General features: G+C 37.8%; 1 protein-coding gene across 17 annotated transcripts in view; it reads right to left on the bottom strand.

Moving 5' to 3' along the window:
- The window catches only part of LOC115066575 (uncharacterized), a 160,358-nt gene that overhangs the window by 5,163 nt on the left and 139,156 nt on the right, over positions 1 to 16,039 (bottom strand). For all 17 annotated transcript variants that reach the window (XM_049446311.1, XM_049446312.1, XM_049446310.1 and 14 more), the window contains 5 exons: positions 9,839 to 10,050; positions 5,632 to 5,758; positions 5,401 to 5,534; positions 1,027 to 1,149; positions 765 to 948 (listed from right to left, as the gene is read on the bottom strand). In XM_049446311.1, the coding sequence (XP_049302268.1) occupies positions 765 to 948; positions 1,027 to 1,149; positions 5,401 to 5,534; positions 5,632 to 5,758; positions 9,839 to 10,050 (780 nt within the window). The remainder of the gene's footprint in view (positions 1 to 764; positions 949 to 1,026; positions 1,150 to 5,400; positions 5,535 to 5,631; positions 5,759 to 9,838; positions 10,051 to 16,039) is intronic.

The raw sequence follows: 16,039 nt of genomic DNA, 5'->3' as shown, positions 1-16,039 counted from the left end.
ATTTAGCCGGTCTCCACTTGTATCCTTTCGACTCATTAGTCTTGTTTACGCATAGTTTTATGCATTTTCGCAATGAATGATTTTCAAAATGTATACACATAAATTGGCAGATGCCAACGGTTGTTTTGTTTACATACTAGCAGATAGATAGTCGGTTGTGTACTTGTAATACATAGGTTTGTCGATGGCAAAATCGCGTTAATATTCGATCAAAATATGCTGGAAAATTTTTATGACAAAGGAAATTGCTTTGTACTTTGAATTATTGTAGCGATTTAAATAAGTCCGGAAATTTCTGTATTTGGGGGGACCTGACTTGGCATTTTACGAGACAACTCCCCATCCTAGGTAAAAATGGTCATTAATCGAAATGAGCGTAAATACATTACAAATTTATAGCTGCAAAACTGTGCGTGAATATATTTTATTGCTTTTTTATATACATCACATCTTTGACATTGACGTCGCTGCGATTGCTATTGATGATTGTTGTCAGACTCCGGAATGTCGAACATATTAAGGGTCTCAGAGTGAGAAAAGTCACCCGTACCAAAACTCCGTCAGATTGGGAACGAATCTTCTTCTTCTTCGTACACTTTGGCGCTAAATATATGCACCCAAGTTGTCAACGTTTCAAGAAGAAATATGAGGCGAAAATTCCTTCTTTTAACCTTTCGCCAGAGTAAGGTTTAAGTTTATCAATCGAGTTTCGTAAGTACTTTAAAAATTTTTTGAATTGCAAGAAATTAGTATAATTTACTTACTGTTATAATGTGTTAAGTATAGTTCGTTATGTTCATCGAAACCTTCCGTATCCGATAAATGATCAAATGGATACATATTCAGCTCTGGCGAACGGCCTGAGGCCAAGATGCGCGGACGATCTTCCTCGATAAGCTTCTCAGCCTCCTGCACATAAATATCGTAGATACGAGCGGAGCACTTCAACTGCGAAGAGCAGAGCAAAAATAAAAAAAAATCGTAATATATTACAAACACTATTTTTGATGCATGTGCCAGCAATACCTTTAGGCGACCTTTGTTGAAATGATGCAATGCGGCGACAAAATTGATTTCGACTATCGCAGATTCCAAATTCTCCGAGAAATGACGTTGAATGCCAAATTTGCGAACTGAATCTGGTGGAGCCTTGAAAACATATTAGAAATAAAAATATATAAGTAACCAATATATTGAATAGTCGAAAAAGTCTTTTCGTATTTCTAATGGAACTTTAACTTATTTTTTTTTATATTTACAAATACTAAATATGTAAATAAAATTTGAGATATAAAATAATAACTGAGTTTATTGTTAAAATTTCTTCAAGAATAATTTCAACGCTGTCGAGATAGCAAATGAATTCATATGCAGTCTGCGAAAAAAGTCTTTGACTTCAAGAGTTTGCTCGTGAAATTTGAAAGCATTTCGGCTGAGGGAAATTACAACACAAATTTTACACCCGATGCAGCTTTAAATCAAGCACATCTACTGCAAACGCGCTACTCAAAAACAACTTTGTCACATATACGACCTGGCAGGTTATGTAATTTCCACCCATTTATTCGCAGCTTAGTTCCGAAAGAATGACGCCCACCTAATGCGATGTAATTTCGACTACTCGACAACTCAACACGACGATGCAAACGCCTGCATGAACCCGCATTTATACGAGCAGACTCGAAGTGTGTTTTTATGCGCGTGTGAGTATGTTGGTGTTCAAGTCAGTTTGCTTGTGCGTGTTTGTGAGCAAGTGACACTTGGCAAAGTCACAAAAAAGCGAGGAATTCTAATAAAAAACCAGAAATGAACGAATTTTCTGTTGATTTGCGAGCAAAGTCGTAAAGTTGAGAATTTCTGCATTCACTACGCAAACTATTGTACTCGTAAATATGTATATGCGTGCGTTTGTGCATATGTGTGCAGCACGAACTGCGCTACGAATGTGTGCGTATGCGTAGCAAGTGAAGTCACCGAGGCTATAAAGGTGGGTTTGTGTGGGTGTGTGTCTAGTGAAACTACAGATTTTCTTGGGTAGACGCAGAAAAGTTTGTCAAGAGTTGTCGCACTGGCGGCAGAGCGAGCGGTGACTACCGCAGCTAGCCAGAGCCAGAGTTAGCGTTAGCGGTGGAGGTGGTGTTGGCGTCGTAACACGGAAGTGAAAACAGAAATCGCAATCAGCGCTCAAGTGGCTACAGGTACCTGCATTACAAGTTGCCGCTACCACTGAGCGTTCGAGTGCAACTTCCGCTTCGCTCAAGTGTGGTTCACAAAAAAATAATTTAGTTGAAGTAGTTTTCAGAAAAAATTGCAATAATAAAAAATTTGCGGCGTTGACGCAGTAAAAGCTGAAATTTTCAATTTGAGTTTGCCAACAAATGCATAAATCAATAAACTTTCATTTCATTTCACTGCACAGCATTAGTACGAAGCTTGCCTCCTGCCACACGGCGTTTCGAACACACAAATATATTTCTGCTTTTTGCCGACGCCAGTGGCTAATATTGTTTTAGGTCAAATAAATTACTTAAAAATCTTTAATTTGGTGAAAATTTCAAGCTTTAAATAATGGCACACGGTCCGCCCATTTACAGGTGTTTTCAAAACTAGAGCAAAATATTTATGTGTTTTTACACCCGCATGTGGCAGGTGAATGTCAAAGCGCAAATCATGATTTTTAATAAATTTTAAATTGTTCGTGGTAGTGAAATAGTCCCTGGGAGGTATCAAAGTCACGCTTGCAAAAACCGAGTTCTTTATTTACCGAAAAACAACAACATCTCTCTATTAAATGAAAAATTCGCCCGAAACAAAGCAAAAATGTTGCAGGAAATTTGGAAAGCCAGAGAAAAAAGGAAATAAAAAAGCGTAATGTCTTGCGGTAAAGTTAGTTGAAATGATGTAGGTGTGTTTAGGGTAACACGCCAACGGCAGCCGAGCAGCGTTGGCAGGACTGCAAGCATATGTCACTTTCGGCGCGTTGACACCATAGCCGAGATCTCAGGCGACACGCTTACAGCCCACTGCTTCACCCGCATAGCGAGCATGGCTTGCGGCTGTGCTGGCATTTCATTTTCTTCGACATTTCATAAATCTGTTCGGAGTGTTTTTGGTATTTTCCTCATTTTATTTCTATTCGTTTTGTGTTGTACATTTCGGGTTTTAGCAACAATATTTCAAGGTTTTGCTGTTTTGCTTTTGCATTACTGCCATTGTTGTTGTTGCACTAGATTTGTTTGACGTTTGGAATGCTGTTAGTAGTTGGCTGGCAGTTGCTGTCCATTTCGGCAAAATGACTTTTAGCCAATATTGATTTCAAATTGAATTTTTTTGGACATTCGCTGCAATTTACGGGCTGTAGCTGCTCAAGGAGTGGAAGTGAGCTGCTATTTGGAAGCAATCGGTAAGTGGAACATTCATTAAGAATATTTTTTGGAGTTTGCTCTCTTCCACCGAAATGTCCTTCAGCGCTGCTATCGTCCGTCGAGTGTCGTTACAAGCATGCCAAGTGAAATTTGATTGGCTCTGAGCTCTTTCAATGCCGCTACACTGCCAGCTACATAGCTGAGAGTCGCTCAGCCCAACTGCGAATGGCGTTGTGTAAGAAGAAAGCGGAAGCCGCGGGGGAATGCATAGCATGAGAGCAGCAAAATCATAATTTTTTCGTCTGTGATTTGATTTATGCGACACTTTAATGAAAATGTGTAACAGCGGCAGCATCAGCAGCAAACAAGTTGCAAAAAGTGCAGTAATATAGAAGCAATTGAATGTCACACATCAAGCATTATGAATATGCAAATGTGCTGGGCAAAATAGGTTACCGAATTGAGTCACTATAAATGTCACTAAATTAATAAATTTGTATGTAAATAATATTTGCGATAATCTTTTGCAACCAATATTTGCTAATATTTTTGAAACAAGAGACAACGTTAACTTCGCCCGCATACGCTTGGCATCCACAAGTACAACAGATACTTTCAAGAACTTTGATTGTTTGTATTGCAGCTATACAGAGTTTGTCTGGAAAGTAATAGGACTGAGTCGATTTAAAAAAATTTATTGAACCAATCGTTACAATTCTTTAAACATTTTCAAAATAGGCTCCTTCTGTGTCTATGAAACTCTGCCAGCGCAATTTCCAAGTATTGAAGGCGTCAGGAAAGACATTATCCGGAATAGCATTGAGAGCCCAAGGGAATGCTGATTGGATCCCCTCTGTCGTTTTAAAATGCTTGCCTTTTATGGGTTTTTTCAGGCAAAGAAACAAAAAAGTCCGGGAAGTGCACATCTGGGCTGTCAGGCAGCTGCGGAAGTGTTGGGATGCCAGCATTTGTTAGGTATGTAGCTGTGTGAGCCGGGGCGTTGTCGTGGTGCAACTTCCAATCGACTGCGATGCCGTTTGAGTCTCTTGAGGACTTCCACGTAAAACTTGGCGTTGACGGTTTGACAAGGAAGAACAAATTCATGGTGGGCGATGCCTTTAGTGTCAAAAAAGACAATGAGCATCGTTTGCACTTTGAATTTGCTTGTTCATCAGCGAGCTCTTTCCAGCCCTCCAAAGAGGCCTTGTGCCACCGAAACACACCACTTCTTCCTAAATCAACATCTGGGTAAGCCTTTTTGGTCATATTAAACCTCTCTGTCGCAGATTTACCGAGTTTCACACAGAATTTAATCACGTAGCTCTGCTCTAACGAACGCTGCATTTTCGGCTTGCACCACTCACAGAAACACGTCGCGCGAAAATGTTTGTCCTCACTCTGCAGGTGCTCGGAAACAATTCACCAGCGGCTCGTTCATTAGCTAGGAACGCTCTCTACTGAATCCAATAGGCGCGCGCACGCTCCGAAGTGCAGTCGCGACGGATAAAAATTAGTCCTATTACTTTATGGACAAACCCTGTATACTTTAGTGATCCGATCTGAACAATTTCTTTAGAGATTTCGCCATTGCCTTAGACAATAATGAGCGCCACATTTCTTGAAGGTATCGCGTCAAATGAGCTTTCCATGCAAGCAGTTGATTTCGATCGTTCAGTTTGTATGATAACTATATGTTATGGTGGTACAATATCAGCGGTTCCGACAAATGAGCAGCTTCTTGGAAAAAAATGCGTGTGCAAAATTTCAAAATAATATCTCAAAAGCTGAGGGACTAGTTCGCCCATATACGCAACAGACGGACATAACGAAATCGACTCAGCTAGTCATGCCGATCATTAATATATGTAAATATATACATATATTTGATAAGGTCTCCGACGTTTCCTTTTGGGTATTTGCAAACTTAATATACCCTGCTCAATTTCAACAACTTGTTACAAATAATTACATTGTCGCGCCATAAATTTTGTCGGGAAAAACTTAAAGACATAAAATAACAACAGTATACACCTACCTGCTCATCATTGATCCACCAAGTTAAATTTGCTGCGGGCTTTGAAAAGTCGGATGAGCAGTTACCATTAATGACATCATCAAGACGGTAACGAGAATGTATACCAGTTATAACCGGGCGTTGTGTGGGTAATTCTACAAAGAAAAGAAGAAAGATGATAATTTACAATAATGAGATATAATTGCAGACTAAAAGTCGAATAATTAATTTAAGATTGTCATAAGAACTCACCTACAACTTCCATCTCGCCAGATACTAAGAATGTGTTGAAGGATGGCGCGTCGGCTGAAACCTCACAGCTATATTTGCCAGAAATGGGATTTCTGATAAACACATGTGTAGCGTTCGATTCGGCCATCTGCAAATATACATATAAGCAAAATTAAGAAAATTCTACAATTAAAGAATTAGTTATAAATATTCTCTTGTCTATTCCTTATTTTTTAATTCTATACAGCAAAGCAATTTGGTTTGCTCCTTCATTTTCGTTACATATTCCTTAATAAAAAACGAGTAATATTTGACACAAAAAATATTATGTGGAGAGATGAAGTAACTTAAATCAAATTAAAAATGTCGTGTAATTTTCTTTACATATTCTACATACAAATAAATGTGCAATCAAAGGTATTCGCAATATATGAAACTGCTTTTGAGAGTATACTCCAATAATACTGTCGTACTGAAATAAGTCTCTTTGTAATTACATTCCAGGAAATTGATGTTTTCTGCAATAATTCCGATATAAATAACAAATGTATATACATTTAATGCTTAATTACTCAAATGTTGCATGCTGTTGCTGTGAACTGTTTATATATGTACAATTGCCAGTAGGAAACTTAGAAGCAAAGAACTCGCAATGTCATGAGTTGCCTACATTTGTTTAAGAAAGACAAAGATCGCTATATATTTCCTACTGTCTTGTCAAAAAAACTACATGTAAAAGTAAGAACTAATTTATCGAGTAGAGTTCTTGCAAGAGAGTATGCAAGCAAGAGACGATACCTTCATAAATTGGCATTACCAACTTTTGTTTGGCATAGTTTAGATCAGTTATACTATTGTGAATGGATAAAAGGGAAAATCAAAGAACTAATTTCTTTTTTGATTGTATTTTCAAAACATAAAACTTAGATTAAATTATAGCAATATATAGATTGTGTTTGGTGCCAATAGGATATTTCAAGTGTAGCCAGCTCCTTCTCCACCTGGTCTTTCAAACGCGGTGGAGGTCTTTCTCCTAATCTACTTATCCCGGCGGGTTCTGCGTCGAATACTCTCACAGCTGGAGTGTTTCATCCAATTGGACGATATGACCTAGTCAGCGTTGTCATCGTCCATGCCTCTGCACCATATAGCAAAACGGGGATGAAGAGTGAGTTGGAGAAATTGGTCTTTGTTCGTCGAGTAGAACTTACTTCTCAATTACAAACTCAGTTTGAAGTAGCACCTGTCGACAGGGGTTATTCTACGTTGGATTTCGAAGCTGACATTGTTGTTCGTGTTAATACTGATTCCAAGATAGACGAAATTATCTACGACTTCGAAGTTATGGCTGTCAACAGTGACGTAGCAGTCAAGTCGCGAGTGCGACGACTGATTGAGTGTCTGATGAAAGGAGATATTTCGTCTTTTGAAACGCGAAAAAAATAATTTCTCCACGAAAAAACTATCACAACAATATTGCGTATGCGTCAGATGACATGTTAACTCAGAGTTGCATCACAAGTGCAGTTCAGCAACTGGTATAGTTTGATCAATTCGCTGGAGAGTAACAGCGAATCGAAGAGAACTTACATCCGAAATAGTTTGGAATCACTGCCTCTTCCTGCAGGGTACATGTTATTTCTGTCGAAGAACACAGCTATCACACAAAATCCCTTTCATCACTGGCGCTGAAGCTATTCGTGCACATATTCGCGTATATTTTGATTTTGCCCGGGAGTGCATTTTTGAGTCACAAGGGAATTTTCAATAAGCATGTCTAGGACCCGCTGCACATGACATTAATAAATTTCGTTTATTTTAATTATGTGTACACAAAAATATGTGTGTGTATGTAGAAAAACTTATCTTGTGAATAAAAAATATACATACACTACAAACATACATACATATGCATATATAAGGCATAAAATAATTTATTAATGTGTTTAAATATGTGTGCCATATGCAATATTTTATAATTACTGATTCTACAAGCAACTACTAACGTTCCCATATGTACCATATATGTATGTTTTTCTAGCGCATTAATCTATAGAGCAAGTGTGTGGACGGACGTAAAATTGCAAATTACCAGAACACGATTGTACGAGTATTGCATGTGGCTTTAAAGAATATGACTGGGTTTGCACACGGACTCTCTCGGACTTATCGGCACATGTGTCATTTATCGACGTTCCTTCGCCTACAAAAACCCGGTTTGAGTGTTAAAAGAGTTCTTTGCGAACACAGTCATACATGCAATTTTAATCATACATATATAAATGTGTCTGATCCAAACATAAAGGGTAGTATCCCAAGAAATAGACTTTCAAGGGCACGGAATGTCTTATTGCTAAAGTAGGTTAGTGAACACTGTCTTGCACACACTTGTCTCCTGGATCGAGAGGACTATAAGAAACAACGAGTTTGCAGTTGGGACTTTCCTCGATATCTAGAAAGCATTCAACAACGTTATGCCGGAAGCGGTCAATAGAACTTTGATTCGGTTTGTGGTTCACTCGAATCTTAATTATCTCATCTCATTTTTCCTGTTCGGAAGATGAGGAAAAAATTCTGATTACCGTGTACGAGTTAACTCAGGCGTACCTTCTTATCGTGAGCACTGCTGAAAGCGACCTCTCCATAGTTCCCAGCAATACCGAACAGGTTTTAATCACTTACTTTTCTTCTTTACTAGCTTAGACGCCGCTTACATGATTATACCGTAAATACAGTCGTTTCTTCTTTTCGCAGTTTGGCGCCAATTGGAGATTCCAAGCGAAGTAGGGCCTTCTCAACCTGGTCTTTCCAACGGTCTTCCTCTTCCCCGTCGGGTATTGCGTCGCCTTGTCTGAAATCTCGTTTGGTATCGAACGGCTCGGAAAGGTCTTTGTCGATCCCAGCGGAGCCTATGGTATTGCTTTTATTCACTACGAAGTATAAAAAACCTGAGGCGCATCATCTAGTATCTAGTATCTAGGGCTCATCCTTGACTAGAAGCTCTCATGGAAACCCAACGTCGAAGAGTAAGCAAGCCTATAATATTAAATTTTATTCTTTCTGACCACTGCAGTTTTTTCTTAGCGGAGGTGGCTGTAAGCCTACTATTCCGGAGCACAATCTCCTTCAGTGTGATGACCATCCGCTCCTATAGTGGGGCAGCAATGTTTGTCATAAGTACGCCCATAACTAGTGAAAGGACTTTTATACTTCTTATCTTAAGCATCGAGTTACTTCATGATTAGACTGGTTCGGGAGCCTGACCCAGCGAAGTTGCAGGAAACTGTAAGGATGGAAAGTTTGCTAGAACAGAAACTTCAGGTCAAAACCTGCAGAATGGGGACGGAAAAGAGATAGGCTAAAGATATCAGCTTCAATCAAATTATTGTGACTCAAGCGATCAGATCAGAAAGAAATGATAAAAATTTAAAAGTTACTTTCCCCCGTACTACGAAAAGCCCCTCATAACATTAAGAACTGCATTTAAAGTGAAACATTAAATTACTAATTTAAGGCAAAGCCATTGCAACAACGAAATATGCGCTCACAGCATGACTCTCAGCCACAAACCGCCTTTCGACGTGTCAGCGTAATTAAAGTTGAAATTTTGCGGCACGCGCTAAAAATTCTTACTGAGACGGCTACTGGCTGGACGCAAGCAACAAGGGACGCGAGTGAGTGAGAGTGAGTGAAGAAATGAAAAAAATGAGAATTCCTGTAACAATGCTGACTTATTTTCATCTTTAACTCTTACTTGCTATTGCTACGAAATTTATAAATTAATTGTGAGCAAACTGAGAAGAGAAAGGGCGAAAATAACGCAATAAATAAGCAATTACTGCGCTCAAGGCCAACAACTGGAAATAAATATATATACATATAAAGAAAAATATTTAGCACTAATGGTGATCTCTACTTTCCCTGGTATTTTATATGCAAAACGGCGTGTTGAGAGAAAATTAATTTTCCACATCCTGAATGAGCAAGTGCGACAATGGTTATAAACAATGGCATTCATGCTTACTTTTTACATGCTTATAGGCGTGTATGTATGTATGTATACTTTTATACTCGCCCGGCCCATGATCATTGTCCATGTTTTTCTTTCTTAATTACAATATTTTTGTACATTTATTGTCTGATATAAAATACATACTTACATATATGTACATATGTATAACTAGTATGTATGTAATATATAAAATAGCAATACTGTTTTTTTACTTACGTCAACCGAATATCCGCCGCTCGCCGGAAATATCTTCAGTGCTGGATTCTCCTTCGGCGTATAGCGATAAAATTCCCGTCGTCCACGATACCATTTAACCGTATATAGATTTTCATATTCCAGGTTGTAATTGCAGATTAAGATGGCGTTATCGCCACGTTTAACGGCCGAAGGTATGGAGACGCTCACATTGCTCAGCGCCGTGCTGCTGTCTGCGAATAAAAGGATCAAAAAAGTAAAAATCGCATAAGTGGGCAGTCAGTGGATGAAACGCTTGTGAACAGAACGGAAAATGTAATAAAAATACTTAAAAACAGCAACTTTGTACTTGGCTTTTGCTGCGTGCTCGTCTGTCTTCCGTGTATTGTTTTCCAAGTTGAATATTAATTTTTTGCGCCAGCCTTTAAGCTGCAGTTTCACGTACTTATGTGCGGCAACATGTGGTGCTACACACGACGCAGCAGCGAACACTTCAATTATATTAATTGATTGTCAGCAACTTTATATGGCGAAGACATGAAATTGCATTACAAATTAAAATTTCACACAAAAAAAGTGAAAATTGTGGATTACTGTACACTACTATTAAGACCACATGTGCGGAGAGAATTTAAAAAGTGACGGTAATATATTTAATTTGTATTGCTATAAGCCTTACTTACTTCAATCGAACTTAAATTTAAAATGCCTGAAACTTAGTAAAAACTTACAATCAGCCCAACCCAAAACTCATACCAAAATACACGGCATACGTAGACAACAAGAAACACGCAGCTCCGTAGTTTACAACACGCCATACAAAAAAGCTACCAACGCCAAAAACGTCATCAAAATCTTTTGGGCGCCCAGCAAAAGTTGGAGCGACGAATTTCGAAAACGAAAATCAACTTAACTTCAAAAGTGGGTCAACCAAAACGCGGCGTAGCCAAATATGCACGATCGTGTACCGTGACGGCGATACCCACAGCGATATACATACATACTTATGTACATATATATACTCATATGGACATATACACGTAATATGCATACAATACACATATACATACATACATATGTAGATACACATAGCAGTGCGTGTGTACAAAAATATTGGACGGTGTTGCTGTAGCGACGCAGAAAACCCGAAACATGCGTTGGGGATAGAGCAAAGAGCGATTTTAATCAGTTCCAATCGCTGACGTAGTTGCGGCCAACGCCGCTAATTGCTGACATCGCACAATGGTAATGGAAGCCCCACCAAGCGATAAACACTTGGAGCGGAATTTGGAAGGGACTTGCTTTTGCTCGATGATCGCCTGTTCATACGCGTGTATTTCACTTCCTAGATGAGCTGAAAGCGAAAGTGAAATAATATGGCGGCAATCAAAATATGAACGAGAAAGGTGTGGTGAACTCTCTGTAATGTTTATCTTTGTTTATAAATATTATTTACACCCAACTCTTTTTTGCACGGTTTCTTTTTACACGGATTTGAAGTTACATTCTTGAAATTTTTTTTTGTAAACAAAAAGTCGCCGCGCAAGACGTTTCGGAAAGTAGTCCGACAATTCAAAACTCTACTACCGGACGAAAGTCACCATTGGATAATTTGATGAATATCTCCAGTGATGTTATTATGTAGCTATGTTAATATTTTTTCTTTATTACTATTCTAATTTTCTGTTCTTAATTCTGGATTAACAGATTTCTTTTGTGTTTTACTTGCTCGACCAATTGCACCTGTATGAATTATGTATTGGGTTGTCAAAAAAGTCTTGCGGTATTTTTATTGAATTTTATTTATTTTTATTTTACTTTTTATTTATTTTTTTTTTCTACTATGCCGATCTCTTTCGACCAATTCAGCGATTTTATCGCAATTTTCGACGACAGGCCTTCCGGAGCGTGGCGCATCTTCGACCACCTCTACACCAGAACGAAAACGTTGAAACCATCGTTGTGCGGTGGAAATGGAAACTGTATCGGGTCCATAAACTGCACAAATTTTATTGGCGGCTTGAGATGCATTTTTGCCTTTATCGTAGTAGTACTGTAAAATAAGCCGTATTTTCTCTTGATTTTGTTATTGTTGTTTGCGACGCTATAACTCACGAACGACTTAAAAGAAACGACAATCAATCAAACACGTGTTAGCGCGTGAAATGAGCTTTCCAAAAAGGTATAGCATGACTCGATGCGACGAATAAAACTAGAACTACGCGCTTTCAGCGCCAACTAGCGAAAATACCGCAAGACTTTTTTTTATTTATAGTATGAAAAACCTTTTCATTTCACACGATATCTTCACGAAGTTTGGCGCTGAGTATTATCCAAGATAGTGTTACAATATATTGTTAAAATTGGACCACTTTAGCACTTATAGCTGTCATACAAAGTCACCGGTCAAAATCAAGATAAAGATCTTTTTATACTCTTTTATGGTATATTAAATGCATATGTGAAGGGTATTATGGCTTCGTGGCCGTCGAAGCTTACGTTTTTTCTTGCTTGAATATTTTTTTGTTTCGTTGAGTTCACAATACAAAAAGAACATTACTGGTCTTCATATGATTCATATGTATATGTATGTACATATATATGAGAGTACGTATAGAGCATTCTTAAATATGCTTCAATATTTCCCCATGAAATTCGGAAACAGATATTATAAACGACTTTCGAACTTGTGAAGGCCAAGCAGTACAAAGGCAACGCTTAAAATGCAATCATGAACACGGATCCCTTTGCATGCCCACTACGCGGAAAGGTACTATAAAGAACCTCATAAATGTTCTGCAACTACCAACTGCAGTTCAGGCCAATTTAATAGCGTGAATGTACGTATGTATGTGTGTACATATGTATATCCGTGAATATTTTTCTGCGACTGATCTGTTGCTTCGTGAACTTTATTGCCTTGCTTTAATTTGTTCGTTGCAGTCAACAACCGCACAGTCGGCAGATAATAACAATAAAAATAAACATTACGCAAAATAGTGAAACATATTAACTTGATACACGGTCGCTTTGGATGTCTTCGCTGCTGTTGGTTGACCTTAAAGAAATCACTTATTAACATTACGCCGCGACATGCTTTACTTTATGAGTCTCGCTTGGCGGTTGGTTGTCAAGCTATCGTAAAGGCCTACCAGCGTAGACTTCGCGGCTTCAGAGGGCGCTTGACAACAAGGCAGTTTGTGCATTTATGCAGCTTTTAATCACAAGCTTATGTACACAAAATATCTGTGGCAATGTTTTTGTAGTTCGCCACTTTGCGGCGCTATAATGAGGAGCATTCGGCTTCGGTTGGTAGACTGCTTGCTCAGTTTGTTAGCGGTTTTAGTACGACTTGCGATGTGTTAGCCTTGCTTTAAGGTAATTGTTTAAGGTTTTCCAAGGTTTTTGAAAAAATAACCGAAATGAAAATACTGGCAGGTTTTTCGCCATGAGTTGTATGCTTTTTATTGATTTTTACTGAATATGTTTTATGTGGCTAGTTGTCCACCACCGTTTTCTGTTTGCCTGTATCGCATAGAACAGCAACGGCGCTAAGCTAGAGTGGCTAGATTAACTAGCCGCAACGCAGTAGTGAATTAGTAAAGAAACTGTGCACAGTGGGGTACACACCCATGCTACATACGGACGTAGCGGCAGAAACTTCTAAACAAGAATAATCAGAAGTTCTACAAAATGCTTCATAGATTCACACCTGTATGCGCTTCACTTCCTTTGACGGTTTCTAAACAACAAAAGAATACCCCCTAGCTATCACATAGCGCTGCAGCCCAAGCAAACTACTTTACCTACAAAGGCTTCGTCGTAGTATAAGGTGTGTGTGGAAGCCAAAGCTGATTAGTTTTTTGTACTATTTCAACCAGGCGACCAGCGTGCACTCATCAGCAACGCACAGATTTTCGAATGGGTCGGACAATAATCATTACCCTGCATACATATAAACATATTTTTCATTTTTATATATACATATTTACATGCCTCCATACACACATATCGCGGAAACAGATACGCCGGTAAGCTCATAGCAACAACAGTTTAATGAAAACGAAATATGCAAAAGATATTTAAAAAAATATATAAATACAGACATGCATACATACACATACATATGTGCGTGTACTGCTGTCGTCGGCAAGGTTTAAAATCAAAGGTGAAGTCCGACGTAAACTCGAAGCGAAAGAAATCACAACAATAATGTCAACAAAGCGCGTCAACGTAAATACAAGTGCTGTTGTTGCCAAGGCAATTCGTTCAACGAGTCTAAACTTTGAAGGTCAAGTATAAGCAGTTTCGTCATGGAGACAAAAGTAATAACCACACGCGAAAATAAACCACAAATATGAACAGTAAAAGGCTAGTATTAATCGACAAAAACAACGTTACGTCTAAAAACGAGCATATGAATAAACACCCTGTAGGGATTGGGTTTCGTGTTCATGCATTTATTTCCACGCTGATTCCATTTTGCCAGTTAGCGATCTAATTTCATATAAAATTATGGTATATCTTTGTATATAGACACTTATAAGCGTTATAATAAAGCCGAGTGTAAACTCATTTTGTAAAGTTTTAAGAAAAAGCTTTCAAAATTCAAAACATTTAATAATTTTCGAATTATACAATCACTAGAAACAAATGTTTCAGGAAAAATCGATTGTTTTCTCAAAATTAATCTATTCAAGAATATCCCCACAGGAAGATTTTACAGAAATCAAATTATTTTCGAAGATATGGTTATTTTGCTGATCCGATAACCAAACTCGTTCAGCCCGAACTAAAGTTTTAAACGCGCTTTTCTCGAAGCTGTCTTCTTCAAAACGATAGCACCAATTTCTCATTTACCTGTTTACCTGAAATGTATAGCTAGATGTATATAAAGTTTTTTTTATGGTCTTGTCTATGTCTGGAAGTATCCATATCCTCAAATTTTAATTTTTATAATTTTTCAAAAAATCGAAAGGGTCAAAAAAGTAAAAAAAAAAATTTTCCAAGCAGTCGTCTTTTTATGATAAAAAAGTTTAATTTTTCCGTTGTTTCAGATATTTTAGAATAATGTTTTTGTTCAGGTTGCCAGGAGGTAGAAAATCGTGAGTATGGTCAGATCCACTTTTTGAGACCCTAGACTAGTACACTCCCTTAAGGAACAAAAAGAAATAAAAATATCATTATTATTTTTTTATTAAAAAAATTATTGCTCTTTAATATTTCGATAAGTTATAACTTTAAAAGTTGACATACCAAAATTGAATCGATATCTCTAGAGGTTTTTATGTTACAGCCTTTTGAAGTGTGGCCGCTCCATAAGTTTTTCTTTAAACGAGTTTTTATGTTTTCCAATTTTCTTATGTAAGCTCTCCATAGAATGGCTTACCAGACCTTCTTACATTTCAAACACCCTCTATGTTTTTGCTTTTTGTTTTTTTGTTTTAATTCTCACATCAAGAAGGAAGATAAATTTATACCACATTTCGTGAAAGAAAAAAAAATTCCAAAAAAAAATAAAAAAAAACCCATAAATTTTTCACATATGTGTGTTTTGAGGTTATGTGAAAAAATTTCTAAACAAAAGTTATAGATCTTTTCATTATCTACAACATTATCATATAACCCTTTCCTATAACACTGGTAGTTTTGACGGAAATCCATAAATCGTTTTTGACACTTAAAAATTCAACCGCGCTCTCTTTTTTCGTTTTCTCGACGTCGGATCGCTCTTAAATGGGTTGAGGCTACTAAAATTTTTTTGTTTTCAAAAATTATCTAGCCTGGTCTATCCCTTAAAATTGTAAATCAATTGATACTGTATCTTTTTCTTTAGTTCCCAAAAATCACCTTCTTTTAGCTTGTCACGCTGCTGGGTGTGTTGCGTGCATATACATAAGTACATATAAAATACCTACAATGTTTATATTGTAAATATACCCAAATCCAATAACAAATGCGAACGAATGAGAAACCACACAAAACCAACGCCCAACACAAATTGAACAGAGAAACTTTTCACCTGCTGGTCATAGCTGGGCGCCTATACAATTGGGTACAAAAAACCACTAGACTTCCTGTTAAATGCGAAAAGCGAAAGTATTTGGTCAAAACAGACAGACAGACAGGCAGAGTCGATGGCTGAAACATAAATTTTTGGCGAGTTCATTAAAAATTGGAGCACTGGGTTTCGAAGAGACGTCGTCTACGTGCGAAATATCA

This window comes from Bactrocera dorsalis, chromosome 1 (genome assembly GCF_023373825.1).
Source record: "Bactrocera dorsalis isolate Fly_Bdor chromosome 1, ASM2337382v1, whole genome shotgun sequence".
In the NCBI taxonomy this organism is placed as follows: Eukaryota; Metazoa; Arthropoda; class Insecta; order Diptera; family Tephritidae; genus Bactrocera; species Bactrocera dorsalis.
The sequence above is the reverse complement of the archived record's forward strand: the minus strand, read 5'-3'. Positions and strand labels throughout refer to the sequence as shown.